The sequence below is a fragment of the Perissodus microlepis genome, chromosome 14, assembly GCF_051167445.1.
Source record: "Perissodus microlepis isolate ML-2025 ecotype Zambia chromosome 14, ASM5116744v1, whole genome shotgun sequence".
Classification (NCBI taxonomy): Eukaryota; Metazoa; Chordata; class Actinopteri; order Cichliformes; family Cichlidae; genus Perissodus; species Perissodus microlepis.
This window is the reverse complement of record NC_140474.1, coordinates 9,653,376-9,669,602: the sequence shown is the minus strand read 5'-3', so window position 1 is coordinate 9,669,602 and position 16,227 is coordinate 9,653,376. Positions and strand designations below refer to the sequence as shown.

At 38.9% G+C, this 16,227-nt stretch overlaps 1 protein-coding gene across 3 annotated transcripts; it reads right to left on the bottom strand.

Moving 5' to 3' along the window:
• Positions 1 to 300: 300 nt before the first annotated feature.
• LOC146373423 (protocadherin Fat 4) lies at positions 301 to 15,582 on the bottom strand. Of its 3 annotated transcripts, XM_084950572.1 has the most exons (16): positions 14,842 to 15,581; positions 14,431 to 14,671; positions 13,887 to 14,228; positions 11,473 to 12,383; positions 11,189 to 11,363; positions 10,892 to 11,072; positions 10,500 to 10,750; positions 6,069 to 10,400; positions 5,860 to 5,961; positions 4,244 to 4,545; positions 3,669 to 3,754; positions 3,377 to 3,556; positions 3,150 to 3,277; positions 2,842 to 3,056; positions 2,508 to 2,763; positions 301 to 2,252 (listed from the first exon to the last, which is right to left on the bottom strand). In XM_084950572.1, the coding sequence occupies exons 1-16, from the start codon at positions 14,893 to 14,895 to the stop codon at positions 874 to 876; spliced, it is 9,135 nt and encodes a 3,044-aa protein (XP_084806698.1). In that variant the 5' UTR covers positions 14,896 to 15,581; the 3' UTR covers positions 301 to 873. The 3 variants fall into 3 exon arrangements, with proteins under 3 accessions (XP_084806698.1, XP_084806697.1, XP_084806699.1); XM_084950571.1 differs by having other exon boundaries at positions 2,508 to 3,056; positions 14,842 to 15,582; XM_084950573.1 differs by lacking the exons at positions 14,431 to 14,671; positions 14,842 to 15,581 and having other exon boundaries at positions 2,508 to 3,056; positions 14,035 to 14,124.
• Positions 15,583 to 16,227: the final 645 nt, after the last annotated feature.

Here is a 16,227-nt window from a genome sequence, read left to right as displayed (position 1 = left end):
ATCCTGATGACAGCCGTGCATCCACCCCAGGTTAGGGAAAAGGGAGGCTGCGGATGGAGCTCTCGCAGCCAAGGGCAGGAGTGCCAGGGGACCAGAGGCAGCAGGAAGTTGCCCTAGACTCACCCAACTCCAGCCCGACCCCTCACCGTGCCACAAAGAGGTCTAAGCCACCCTGTATCTATAATCCACAAGCGACCAGGCCAGCAACCATGCCAAAACAGCCCATCAAGTGTTACCAGGTGATATCCTTAATAATATTTTATCACTGAATTTTAGAAAATTAAGATACATGTGGGTATATTGAAGGTATGTGCAGGAGATTGTTTATTTATTTGAAAATTCTAAAAATTTTACAGGACATTATAGACTGAAACTGAGACTCTCACAGCAGATTTCCTTATCTCTTTAGTATAAACCTTCCTGTTGCATGTTTTAACTAGTTCCCTATTCCCAGTATGCAAACAGCATCTTCGTGCAGCATCAAAAAACAGATTAAAAAACAATCGGTGAAAGAAACATGTCTAGATATTGAGAACAATTTGAAGCCTATGAACAATTTTATTGTCCATTAAGATTAAATGCTGTTATTGATCTATGTGTGTTCATATAAAGTGAACTGTGAGACAAAATCTCTGGCTATTCTGAAGATACACAATTAACTTTTACCTGACAAGTCTTTAAAGATAACCAGCAACAAATTGATGAAGTAAAAATAAACAGGTTCTTTGTCCACTCAGTAATTAATTTATGTTGTTATGTTATTGATCAAGTAGACATTTTAACTATAGATAATAATATCAAAAATTCTAGAATGTGCAACAGTTAGACTATCCAGATGAAACCTTTGTTAAATCTATATGGGTGATATGAAAATCAAATAATTTCTTCTATGTCACTTTGCATATCATTACTATTACTGGCTTCACTGGATAGGCATGCAATATCTTCAAATACAGGGGCATAGCTGCTAAAAGGTAGGTGCATATTTAAAATATTTTCCCACTGCTCAAATATACCTAAGGGAATACTCTCTTTATCAACAGATAGACTTGTTTGTTTGAAGAATGGGTTGAAAGGTAGGTTCTGTTGTTGCCCTAATGAATGGTCATGTATGTAATTCCCACCAGTGACAACAGAAAACTGTCTGAACTCAGACTCTGAGCACATAAGCGTGCCCTCCGTTTCACTTTCACATGAGTCATCCACCATTGTGATTTGGTCTGTGGCTCCACATTTCAGAGCTGATTGATGCAATGTTTTTTTCACAGGAGTGTTTAGCTTGCTAATTTCTTCAAAAGTGAGACATTGCATTGGCTCCAGGAATTCTGGCTGTATGAATCTCTTTGTGTAACAAGAATCTGTCTGCTGGGACTGTTTTGAATGAAACTTATTCAGCAACTGTTCATTTATCAAAGTAACATTTTGAGGCTTTGGGGAGCTTTTGTCATCACTAGAGCTTTCTTTCTTAAATCCTGCAAACAGCATCCTCAAATCTCCCCACTGTTTCGGATCAGCTTTCACACATTTTGAGCTGTATAGATGCTTCTGCCAGCTGAGTTTCAGTGAGGTATCATCTGAATGAAATGCACTACAGATGCTGCCGATTTCATAATACTCAACCTCACTCTTTGGTAATGGCTGAACATTTGACAGACTGTTATCACAGTATATCTCTGCACTTGACTTTGACTGATTGGTACTCATGAGGTCAGGTCTGTTCCCTTTTTCTGGTGACAGAGCTTCTGTGGGCATTGTGTTGTCATCAAAGGAAAACGCTTTGTTGTCTGCCCCATGCTCTGTTTTCACTGGTAAGCTCGCACTCTGACATCTCGAATGAGATTGTCTTACTTTGTAAAGGCCAACACACATTACTGCAATCACCAGAATGGTGATGAGAGGAAGAACCCCGGCAATGAGCCACAGTGGCAGGTTGCCTTGCATTTCAGAGCAGTGATCATGGCTATCCTTTGTGGAGATGCATATATCACAGAAATGGTCAGTAACATTGTGTAAACAGATGCAGGAGTTGTTCTGCACACCAGGTTCACATGTCCAGTGATTTTGACAGTGTGAGAGACAAGTCCTGCTGGGACCATCCTTCTCAGAGCATCCTGAAGGGAGGCAAAAATGCGGAAAGCTGCAGTTGGTCTGGGTGAGAGTCGAACTTGGCCTGACATCCACCATTATGCTGTGTCCGCTGAGAGGCAGAGAGTAACCTGTCACATTGAAATACTGCACACATCCACTGAACCCTGTCATAAAAAACAAAGCAGGTTCAGAGGTCCACTTACTTCCACGTTACTCCTTCAGTTTAACTTTACTGGTACATGTTGCTTTTAGAGTGATCAGTTTAAACAGGTAAGAAGATCCAGTCTGATTAAACAGTTATCCAAAACTCTCATCAAGTGCAATGACAAGACTGTATGCAGTGTATATTTTCTGGCCTTCATTTCATATGTTGTACAAAAGTTGGCATTTTAAAAACTGACTTTAAGAATAAACTTTACCTGATTGATTGACTGTTTCTCTTGTGGGAGCAGCACCAAGAGTGATCTTTTCTACGCTAAGTGGAGTGAGATCCATACTTTGGCCAGTGATGTTCAAAACTGGTTTACCATCCACAGAGAGGAAAGTGTTCTGTCCCCTGTTGAACAAGGAGAGGAGATGCCAAACCCCATCAGCCACAGGAGGGTCCACAGAGAAGTCTGACAGGTGTCCCAAAAGTGCATCTTCAAAAATGTAGACAGGCTTCTTATCTTTTATCTGAATAAAGGGGAAAAACAGTTTCATACTTGAATATAGAATACAAGACGTGTATATAGTTAAATGGATTTCACCTACCTTCAGCATAATATATGCTCTCTGTCCACGGATAAACATCAGCACACCATCATGTTTGGTCTTGAACTTGATGTTAATCATTTGTTGGTCTCTGTTTAATCCCAAATTTTCATCCAAAATCTCTTTCATCAGGTAGTCTCTCTTAAATTTCTCCTTAATAACATAATCAATGTAGTCACTGCCATTAAATTTCAAAACAAGTTCCTCTGACATTTCTGTTTTAAAAAAAAGTTTAAAAAAACTCAATTTAATCTTCTGCACCTGATTTTAAAACAGAAGATCAATATCATATGCACTATTATTTATACCTTTGTCACAGTTTTTTCCAGTAAAAGGGCTTTTGCACTCGCAAAAATAGTTGGACCAAAGGTCATGACACACACCACCATTCTTGCATGGGACACTATAGCATAATGACACTGCTGCTCTAGGACACCTAAAGATAAACAGTAAGACATTTTTATACATATATATATATATCCAGCAATGTTTAAAGTATAAAGACATCTACATGCACTAATTTTAATAAGCCTGCCTGTCAAAGATGTTATATGCCGCTAGGGCCATTGAGGGTCTCAGGAGGATGCCATTAACATGAAAGTTTCGGATACATCCAACAAAGTCATGGGTTCTTATCTGAGAAGGATGCACTAAAATAGCTTCAGTAGTTCTTAATCCTCCAAAGGTCATATTACTGTTGCCAACATCAAGTGTCCTAATTGGCGATAAAGACAAAGAAAGAAAAAAATTGAAAAACGAAAAATATTGCTTACATGAAGATGAAAATTAGAAATGAGGAATATTCCAATTAAATATTTCACTGCTACCTTTCTGAAATACTTCCATCATTCGTTGAAAAACAGAATCTATTGTTTTCGTCATCCGTGCAGTTGTCCACATGCAGTGAACCCATCTGTGAAATACAATAAAGATATATGAATGTAACTCAAATTCAATAAAATATGCTAATGTATTAAAGTACTCAGATTACTTTTTCAATGAAGAAACAAAACATTACTTCTGCAGTTCAAGTAAACAGTTATTTTCTTATTTAAATAAGTAATCCATTGATAGTAGACATACTATTAGCCACTTTGTTGGGTACAACAGTCAAACTCATTGTTAATCAACTAATCATGGCAGCACCTCAAGGGATTAAGGCAACAGAATGGGAATGTAAGATGATTTAAATGACTTTAAACATAGCATTGTTGTTGGTGCCAGTTGGGCTGATCTAAAAGATCAGTATACTCAGAAGTAAATGTATTGCTAAGTTGCTCATGTAATGCAAAGTACTCTAATGAGTAAACATTTCTCTGCAGGCAACCCTGTAACCTGGCAGTTGTTTTTTTTTTGTTGTTGTTTTTTGTAAACCTCTTATACTGATATATTTAAAACTCACACTGCCAATCCTCCTGGCAATAACACTGTGAAAATATCCATCTGCAACTTGCTTGTATGTTTGCAACCTCACAGGTCCTGAACCCAGATCATAAGAGAGATGTACTGCTCCATCCAGTATCTCCAGTGCAAAGAACTCTCTGCTGTTTGAACCTCCTGGATTGTAGAGGAGGAGGGAGTCCCTCTGCATTGTGGCAAACTCCAAAGAGATTAAATTAGTCCTACGATCCAGTGGTGGAAACTCCATGAAGGACAGCTCCTCAAAGCCATAACTGTGATCCTCACACCGGACTCCACTGACTCCTAACATAAAGATGAGTTCCATATTATTTTTTCCCATTTAATTCTTAGAAAACCTCTTAGCATATTTCATATATGCGCATAAACAGATAGCATATATAGCCACTGATATCACCCATTGATGTGAAGTCTTAGGCTGAGCATTTTGCTGTTGCTATTTTGGTGTTTTGAAACTGTATAACAAGCAAACGGTGGATCTTGCTGATAATGCAAGGAATACTTCATATAGACAAGCTTTATCTTTCTTCTGGACACTAATATGCATCATAGTTTACACAATTAATCTCATCTTATATTCAGTATGACATGAAACTAGCGGCTCAGCCGGAATCTCATGAGGAAAGCTTTCGTAGACCAAGCGAGTTGAGAACATCTTTTGCACCCAGAGGAGTCACAAACTGGTACACATGACAATGAATGCAGATTTAAGTCAATTCTGTACTGGTTTCACTTTTTAGACAGAAGCTATGTACGTCTGCTGTGGATGAAAATGAACACACACACAAAAAAAAACAGCCGTTCTTTAAATGGTTACTTGACACTGGCTCCAAAAATCAGTCTGTTCCCATTGACTTGTATGTTTTAAAATAATCAGCTTAAGGATAAAATGAACATGATTATAGCCAGGTACAGAACATGAGTTTGGTCTCAATAGATAATTTCTCTTTTTTTTTTTAACCACTGTACACCACCTTTGGTGATACAACCACTTTTGAATTTTGTTAAGCTTCAAGTTAGGGGTAGTCACTTTGATTGACAGATGTGTTGACAAAGTTACAAGCCATAAAGTAGAGGCCTGTACATAGGTCAGTGGATAAATGACCCTTTGGTACCCATGCTCCGACCTCAGTAAATATTTTTGTGTTGATTTTATACTTATTTTGTAAATTGTGGCCCCAGTTAGAGTCAAGAAGGAAAATAAAGCAGGGCATGCTTTAGGCCTGATTTAGATCTTTGTAGAGCCTACAGTGTAACCTACATGTGTCCAAGGGGACTGAGGAGTTTGCACTTATGTTGGAGGTTACATTGTGAAGTTTCCAGTTGAAGCATAAATTAGGTGTTAGAGTGGGTTTACCTTGTGACTGACGAGTTATTACTCTTCCTGGATTAAAAATGATGCTAAAAATGCTCAGCTTAAAGCTTCACAATGAGACATAACTAAACAGTGGGTGTCATCAGCTTTGCTATGTCCATCATTTGTATACAGTTTGTTACAAGCAACCCTTTTTTTCTAAATATATGCAAGAAAGTGTGTCTTTCCTAAGATTTTACACTTTTGTAGACAAATGTACATCTAGCATTATGTATCATTCTTACCAAAGTGACAATTACAAGAGAATCCTGTTTGTGAATTAATGCAGATACCATGAACACAGGGTGATGATTTGCAGTAGTCTATGAACTCATCACAGGTTTCTCCTGAAACAATTAAATAAAAAAAAGAAGTTTTATTTTAAAAAACAAATTAACAGTTGGTTCTCACATATTAATTTTTTTCCTATCTATCTATACATGAGAAAATGTACCTCCAAATCCAGGCACACAGTGGCACTGATATCCATCCTCGGAGGGGATACAAGTCCCACCATTTTGGCACTTCACCTTCAGGCATCCATTGACATCAGCAGCACAGTGGGAACCAGAGAAGCCAACCTGACAGTGACAGAAGAAACTTCCCACTGTATTCACACATGTGCCTTTATTCTCACAGGGATTTAGCTCACATTCATCAATTTCTTCTTCACACAGTGAACCAGTAAATCCAGATGGACAAGTACAGTTAAAAATCTCTTTCTTTGGCGCAACAAAGATGACCGCTACACTTTCAAGGACAGCAACCTCCTGGCTGATGTAAATATTTTTGTGGCATGATGCTCCATTTTGACAAAGGCTGCTCAGACATGGATCACTGGTGATGTGAGAAATTGTCACATTGCTCTGAGCCTCCAGTAATTTCTTGTGTCCAGATGATATACCACTCGCCACCTCTCTGCTAAGGTACTGACCGTTGTAATTTTTGACTGCAGCCAACAGAAGGATTTCCCACCCAATATGTTTGATTCCAAATACATGAGTCTTAGAGGCTTGTAGGTTAAACAGACTGTCCAGAGCTTTTACAAACCTCAAATAGTTATTAGACAAAAACTGCTCTACTGAAGATGATGACACATAGAATAATATACAATTGTCTATAGAAGCGTTTGTAAAACCTTTGTAGTTAACATAGACGCTGTTGTTTACGGGAAAGTGCAGCTGGTCTGTAGCTTCAATGGAGATGTTAAACGTAGCTTCGCCTTGAAAGGGAAAAGACCACAGCTCACATGTGCCATTAAGGATTGTGAACATGTGAGTTGGCCCACTTTTGATGGTGCAGTTGAATCTGTCAGACTCATCCTGATCCTCAGGATGGACATTACCAATCATGCCACCTTGGAAAGAACTACCAAAATATTTCACCTCAATAAAGATATTTCTTGCCATTGAAGGGTTATCGTTTTCATCCACAACCCTGATGTGGAAGGTTGATGTTGATGATAGTGGCAAAGGAAATCCTGAATCCCTGACAGCCACAAGCACTTGATATGCAGAGATTTGTTCCCGATCAATTGGGCGGGTGGTGAGCAGAACTCCATCAGGAGTGAGAGAAAAAGCACTGGCCACCGAGGAGTCTAATAACCAGTACATAAAAGGGCCTTGGTTGGGTGGTAAATCAGAGTCAAATGCAGTTAATTTAGTGACTATGGTGCCTTCAGGCTGATTTTCTCTCACATGAGCTTCTGTTGATGTGAGTTTGGGGGCATTGTCATTAATATCACCAATAGTCACAATGACATTAGTAGTCCCAGTGGCTGGTGGAGAGCCATTATCTGTGGCTATAACAGTAAGATTATAGACTGGCCAGACTTCTCTGTCCAGCGGAGAATTCACAGAAATGATACCATTAGATGGATCAATAGAGAAGGAGAAATTTGTGTTTCCATGCTCAATGGTGAAGAAGAAATGATTCCAGTTAACAATGGAGTCCTCATCCACAGCACTCACAGTTGCCACAGATGTCCCAATTGGGGTGTCTTCTGTAACATTCGCCATATAGAATGGAGATGTGAACATGGGAGCTTCATTTGTGTCAATCACACTGATGTGGACAAAAGTCTCATCTATATCTGTGCCAGTAATAACACCAGAGTTCTTGGCCAGAACTTTCAAAACTACATGGCTGTTGCCTTGTTTCCTCAAACTATTGGTCGTATATACGTCTCCAGAACGTTTGTGAATTTCAAAGCTCTTTTTTTTTTTCCTGGCAAACAAAAAGTAAAACACTTGACCTTCAGAGCCTCGGTCACCATCTGTAGCCGTCACTTTTCCAACAGCAGTTCCAATAGGCACGTTTTTAAGTACTGAGAAGTTAAATTCTTTTTTGATGAATCTAGGCGTGAACTCATTAACATCTGAGATTTGGATGACAACATGTGCTAAACTAAATAAAGCATGTCCTCCAGTATTGGAACCTTTGATTGTTAAATCAAACATCTGCTCTTGCTCATAATCAAACATGGCCAAAGTGGTGATGGTGCCATTTCCTGAATCAACTGCAAATTTATCTATATGGCCACCAATGAGAGAGTAGAATATTTGTGCATTTGCACCTGAGTCAATATCTGTGGCTGTTACATCGAGAACATTCGTTCCAACAGCTGAGTTTTCACGAACTGATGTTATGTACTCTGAGGATGAAAAGACTGGGGGATTGTCGTTCACATCCATGACTAACACCGTGACATTTAATGTGCCAGTTTTAGAGAACCAGCCCTCATCTTTAGCTTTAATTTGGAAATGATAAATACTTTGTTCTTCAAAGTCAAGCTCTCTGATCAGTGTTATCAGTCCAGAAAATTCTCCCACAGATAGTGGTAAAAATTGATTTTCTGGGGTAATGTTGTATGTGATCGCCCCATTGGGACCATAATCCCCATCTTCTGCTTGAATTTTTCCTATTACTGATCCTACAGGGAGGTCCTCAGGGACAGAGAAAGTAACATAAGATTCGCTAAAGCTCGGAGTAAATTGATTCCTCCCAGTAATTTGGAAAGTGATTTCAGCTTGGGATGTTAAAGGGGGGGTGCCCTCATCTTTAGCCATAGCTATTAAAGTGAGGATCTGATTTTCATTCTCTCCTAAAGTCTGATTTAAAATGAGTTTTCCAGTGTCACCTTGAATCCAAAAGAAATCAGATGCATTTCCTCCATTCAAAAAATACTTAATGCTACTATTGCCATTGACATCCAGATCTACTGCTGTAAACTGGACCACCTCACTTCCCACAGCCAGGTGATAAGGAATAGCCATCAAGGGTTGTAAAGGGAAAAACATAGGAGGGTGGTGGTTGTATTGTTCTAATCTTACTCTGATAGTGACATTACTATGCAGGGGGATACTGCCACGGTCAAAAGCAGTAACTGTAAATTGATAGATTTCAAAATTACAGTCACGTAACATCAGGGGCTGCTTTGTATAGATTTCACCAGTGGTAGCGTTCAGCCAAAACTCCTCATGTGGAGGGTCAATAACATAGAAAATCTCGCTGTTTTTCCCAATGTCTGCATCTGTAGCAAGAATCTGCAAAACAAATGCCTCTTCATCTTTTGTTTCAGGGAGGATAATGCTATAGAAATGTTCAGAAAATACTGGTCTGTTATCATTGACGTCTAAAATGACTATAGTCACATCTGTGCTTATACTCCATGCTGAATCATTTGCACTTACTTTAAGGATATAATGATCCTGCATTTCCCTGTCCAAAACTCCTTCAACGGTGATGTAGCCAGTGGTGAAATCAATATTAAAAAGCATGTCATCACTTTGCTCAACTATCGAGTAATTAATCACTGCATTGGCATCAGTGTCATCATCTGTAGAGGTGACTTTTATAATTGTCTGTCCAACAGGGGTATCTTCAGACACCTCTGTGAGAAAAATCTGAGAAAATAGAGGGGCATTATCATTTCTGTCTAAAACAGTGATGATAACAGTTGCTTTGTCTTTGTGAAGCGTGTTTTCTAGTTCTTCTGCTTCAACTGTTAAATTAAATTCAGGAATATGTTCTCTGTCTAAACTTACAGTGGTACTCAAGTAACCATTTTCAGGGTCAATTGTGAAGAAGTTACCGTGATTTCCGTCTGTTATGTTGTATTGCACTGTGCCATAATAGCCAGAATCTGCATCAATTGCAAGTACATCACAAACCACGGTAGGCGGGGAGTTCTCAAAAACCTCACACCTGTACTCAGCTTGAGTAAACTGTGGGAAATTATCATTTGCATCAGTGATGTTTATGTGAATTTCAGAAAAAGAGGAGAAAGGAGGCAAGCCTGAGTCTCTGGCTTCTATCAACAAAGAAAACTCTTTTTTGCTCTCAAAATCCAATGGTCTCTCTACTATCAGGGCTCCACTTGAATGATCGATGTGAAACATGTTTTCAAAGTTTCCAGAAGCGAGATAAAAAGTGACAGGTTCAGCTCTAATACTCAGGGCAGATACCACAGCCACCAGTGTTTCCACTCGCTCATCCTCTGTGAGGGAATAACTCAGAACATCCACGTTCATCTTTGGGAAATCAGCGGTGTTCTGAAACCTGACACTAATAGTTGTGGTGTCAAATTTGGGATCTTCCCCAGAATCTTCCACACGCACAGTGACAATAACATCATCCACTGACTGTAGAGCTGCTGAAGTGAAAACAGTGCCACTGTAAGGATCGATTGAAAACATATCAGAGCTTTCTCCCTGTAACGAATAATGTAGTTCTGCATTGATCTCAGTGTCGTCATCTGATGCTCTCACTGCACAAACAACAGAGCCTGCAGAAAAAAAGGGGGGGGATAATACAATATTAATACAATTGCCAATATTACCCAGAATAAAACATATAGCTGTCAAATAGAAAGGTAATCTCTCACCTGGAGCTAACTCGGTTGGCACATAGGCCACATAAGGCCCATTCATAAACTGGGGCCAGTGGTCATTAATATCTCCAATAAGTACAGTAACAAGCACAGAGCTGGACAGAGGCTGAATAGGATGCTTATCACTCGCAGTCACTTCCAAATTGTAAATGGCCACTGTCTCCCTGTCCAGTATGTTTGTTGTAAATAGCTCTCCAGATGTTTCATCAATGGCAAAAGGCACATTGAGGTTTTCCATAGAATAGCTAAACAAAACAAATAAAAATAAAACAGTGCGCTATGCAAAACCCTGAAAGTTACTCTAATATAACACAGTCATTAAATTCAGAAGATTATAAAAATACTATAAAAGCATTTTGTTTTAAGAAACAAATTATCACATTTACCTTACTTCCCCACTGACACCCTCATCGACATCAGAAGCAATTATCACAGCAAACACAGTGCCTATAAGACTGTCCTCAGGCACTATGGTGTTGTAGACTTCCTCGGTAAACTCTGGGTGGTTATCATTGACATCGTCAACTATGATGTGCACAGTCAAAGTGCCTGTTAGGGATGGCAGTCCTTCAAATGACAGTGGAAGTCATCATCAAACAGTGTGAAGTGAGTATTAGAAAAACATAGACCATTATTTCCATACTGAATTAAGTATCTTGCAATTTTATTTGGATATAAGTTACCTGAATCAACAGCAGTGATGGTGACTACATATAGCGACTCCTTCTCTCTGTCTAAGGTGTGCAAAATATGAAATGTGCCACTGGGAGTGATAGAAAATAAATTATATCCATTTCCTTTCTCTATAAAATAGGTAAGCTGACTGTTGTTTCCTAAATCTTCATCCAAAGCTGAGACCTGGCAAAATTTTAAAAACAAAAAGAAAAAAACAATAACAGAAAATAAATAAATAAATAAAAAGACAAACATTAAAATGCTGTTGTTTTTCAGCAGAATTTTACTGCACCTGATATGTTAGCTGAGTTGGATCCTCCTCATTCTCCTTCACATGAATGGTCAATGTTTCTGGAACAAACTGAGGTGCAAAGTCATTGACATCCATCACTGTGATATGGATTGCAGCACTAGCAGATCTGGGTATGTTCCCCCGATCTACAGCAGTTATCATCAATGTGTAGTTTGAGTCCCTCTCTCTATCTAGTTCATCCATGACTGTGAGAACTCCTCGAATTATGTCCACCACAAATGGACCAATCTGGGCCAACATGTACCGTACTTGTCCATTGGATCCAATGTCTTGATCGTGAGCCTGAACCTGCAGCAGGCTTGTTCCCCTGGGGATATCCTCTCTGACTGTCAGGTTATAACTGCTTTGTAAAAACTCAGGGTCATGATCATTCACATCCTCAACATGCACTGTGAGTTTCATAGTGGTTGCCAGCATGGGTAAGCCTTCATCAGTAGCTATTATAGTAACAGTCAGAGTATCTACTTCTTCTCTGTCTAATAACTCCTCCAGGTATATCTTTCCACTTCTGTTATCAATGCTGAATATCCCACCGGAGGTGTTTAAATAATACAAAACCCTCCCGTTGGATCCAGCGTCTTCATCCTCAGCATGAGCAGTTATTACAACAGAATGCAGTGCAGTGTCTTCTGGTATACTAACACTTTTGGCTGACACAAACATTGGAGCATTGTCGTTGACATCTTCAGTAATCACAATAACACGCGCTGTACTTGTGAATTGTAAAGATGCAGGCTGGGCACAGTCATTGGCTGCCACAGTCAGATTGTAGTAGGACTGTCTCTCCCTGTCCAGAGGTTTGTTAAGGCATAAGGTACCAGTTGAATCTGTGACAAACACTTCCTCGTCGTCACCACTGATCACTCTCAGTGTCATTTTTCCATTATCACCTTGCAGACAAGAAAATATAGCATGTAAATTATTAAAAAGGATAAAATGGGTTTAGACTTGTTGTCAAGTAAGATATCAGTTATAGACATCGATTATAGACCTTTCTTGGAAGCATAACTAAAAATGATAAATGCATTATATTATACTTTCTGAAAACACATTTGTATCATAATCCTTATATTTTCATTGCAGTTGTCTTAAACCTGTATAAATCGAAGGGCAAAATGAGGCGCTTGAATGTGAACTGTGAAAAATGTGTGTTTTTACATCAATGACTTACAGGGCTAAAGTTCAATCTAGCTGCTGATTCCTTTCTGTCATTTTATTTATATGAAATATGTTTTCTTAACAAATACACTATTCCACAGAATACTTGACAACAGCCTCTCATTAACTTTATCTGAACAGTGAAATACTGGGATGGTTATGGGTGTGATCCCCACTGACTACATGAATGTATAAATCATTTGCTTGAGGAGCAGCTCCAATAAAATAATAATAATAATAATAATGCAATGCGGATAGAATGTATCCTGTATTACTACAAATGCAGGATTCATTTATATATTTTATGTAATATAATGTACAGTCACTGGCCATTTTGTTAGGTACAGCTGTTCAACTGCTCTTTAACACAAAGGAATCAGCCAATCACATTGCAGCAACACATTTAGGCATGTAGACATTGTCGTGACAAACTGCTGAAATTGAAACTGAGTGTCAGAAGGTAAAAGAAAGGTGATTTAAATGGTTTTGAATGTTGTGTGACTGTTAGTGCTGGATGGATCTGGAGACCATCTCTAAGGTTTGCAGAGAATGGTCTGAAAAAGAGAAAATGTCCAGTGTGGCAGTTCTGTTAGAGAAAATGCCTTGTTGATGCCAGAGGTCAGAAGAGAATGGCTGGACTGCTTCAAGCAGAGACAGCAGGACAACTGTAACTTAAATAATCACTTGCTACTACCAAAATATTTAGAAGAACATTTCTTCTGCTCTTCTACATACTTCAAAACTTTGAAGCAGATGGGTTACAAAAGCAGGTGACCACACTGAGCGTCATTCCTGTCAGTTAAGAACAGGAAACTGAGGCTAAAATTCACATTGGCTCACCAAAATTGGACAACAGAAGATTAGGAAAATGTTGCTTTAACCCTTTCGTGCATGAATTATGACAACCTCAATCAGGATTGTTTTCTTAAGTTTTCTTATTCATCTGTAGGCATGAAAAAAGATTTTTGAATTTCATTTTTTCTTAACATCTTGTCTTTTAAATGCCCACTTAGGTGGACAACATCACCTTTGGAGTGGGTGGCAGGGTATGGAGTGACACATCAGTTTCCAATGTAGTGGTTTATGTGCAAGTACACACTGACACAAATACAAGAAAACGGCCTTTGAATAGCTGCCCAATGTAGTGATCACTATGTGTGAAAGGGTTAAGGTGAAAGTAAAATCCATTGAACGTAAGATGGCAGTAACATTTCATATTCACTTTGCACACTTACCCTCATCTTTATCTGACACATTCAGAGACAGGAAACAAGTTCCAATGTTTGTGTTCTCCAATAACACTGCTGAAAAGGTAACTTGACTGAAAACAGGGAGGTTGTCATTCACATCTAGCAAATTGAAATACACCCTGATACCAGATACCTGCAGATCCCCCTGCTGCGCCTCCACTGTGAGAATGTAGAACCTTTGTGCTTCAAAATCCAGGCTGCGGGTTAATAGGAACTCCCCCGAGAAAGGGCTGAGAAGGAATAGGTTCTCACCGTCATCCTCCTGAACTGAGTATGTGATAGCTGTGAGACTCTCAAACTGTGTTTCCACTTTTCCCACGATTGTTCCTGTGAACACAGTGAAAAAATAAATAAATAATAATAATAATAATAATAATAATAATACTAGTGGATTGAGCAGCAAAGTTATGTCAAAATGGAATAATTTGAAGTATATTTGAAATGGGGACCCAAAGTTACACATTAATATTTCAAAAAATAATCTGTCAGCTAACATGCATATGCGCTTACATGGGGAAAGATGACTAACCTGGTAGTGTGTCTTCTTTCACTTGAAACGAGTAAACAGTTTTGGAGAAAGCCATCTGTGTTCGCCATCTGTTATGAGGGTGTAGGCTTACTTCACCATGCTCCAGCACAGCATCAACAGACGAAGGATACCAGGAGGGGAGCGTATGCTGCCCTAGTATGATATCTGCAAGCTCCCTCACACTACTTACATTCACCCTATTTCCAGATGAAAGTTTATGAGATGATGTAGTAATAAACACCTGAAGAAGGCAAGGAGTCACAGTTTCGAAGCAAGCATAAATGGTCAACTTCTGAAGTAATGAAATTATTGGAGATATGTAAAATGTGCTGGAAGCCTTAAACACAAATAGACATCTAAACTAAATTCGAAACCAGTTATCAAAACACATCAACCAACAGGCCAACTTACCACAAAGTGAATAATAATAATTATATATTTCCTCCTACATCCGGTAGAATCCATTATAAAGTTTACTTCTTCAGCGCCTCTTTGTTGATCATAGTTACAAAATCAAGTAATAATAACACACAAAACAGACGTGGCACTAAAAAGTAAAATCCTGGAAACTGTGCAGCCCCCACACAAGCCCAACAAATGGTAAAGTATTAAAGCTGTATCCATGGTGATTACTCAATCTGTTCAGCTTGTAATCCTGACTGACACGCCTCTTTGACATCACTCTATGCAAATCCTGCAGCTGGGGAGGGAAAAAAAGTTTCGTGGGACTTGAGAGTGAAGCAGATTACATTTTCTTTTCTATTTATTTGCTAATGAAAAAAGCAGAAGGTTGAGGAAGGTTGAAGAAAAATTTCCAGGTAAAAAGCATTAATAGTATATCCAGCTATGGTTTACTGAATCAGTATGTTTTATATTCTTGACATGGATTTTGCTATTGAGGTTATTCAGCGTAGGCATGAAATGGACTCTCTGAACAGTTGCCTGCAGTAAGATAGCCTAGAGGCAGACTTTGTTGTTGCATATCAGATGGGGGGGTTTCATTCAGAGACAGAATGGCATTCATTCAATTGGTAAAAAGGGAGTGAAAAGAAGGGGAAAAAACTATTCAGAATCACAGGTCTCAAAACTGACTTGACATGATACTGTAGAGCAATGTCAAACAGACAGAAACCGTTTGCCAACTACAAGGCAATGTCTTTTAGAGCAAATGTAATTCATTTTTAATCATTTTAACTGATATTGAATTATTAACTTTTTATTTAATATTCAAAATTCAGTTGCTGCTGGACTCACTAAACTCTTGTTTCTAAAGAAACAGGGCTTTTACCATCTTTATGCTTGCTTCCAATAAAAAACAACTGTTGTGACCCTAATGTTAACTACATGCAGGAACACTGAGCTTGTTTGTGTGTCAGACCTACTGAAAGGAGAACACAGAGGTTTCATTCATATTTGCTAACACTTAAGAACGGTTACTGCAAAGGAAAACACTACTGAGAAAAGCCTGATGAATGGACATGTGAACCCCCTCCAAGTGATGGTGAGGCCACCGTGCCTGTGAGCTTGCCTCCAGTTACAGGGAATTGCAACTCAATACGACCAAGGGATCACAAAAGGTCCCTGCCTTGGGAAAGAGAGCACTCGGAGAAGGAGTACTTTTCTTATGTTCATTTGGTACTTGGCTGGGAATAAAATACATCCATAATAATATCATGTAGTGGAGCATCTTCTTGTGCTTTTTGCATTGATTATCCAAGCCTCTGGAACTCTCCAGGAGGAAAGCAAAAACTATTCCTACAAAAGAAATTCCCTAATCTGGTGTTTTGATCATTTTTT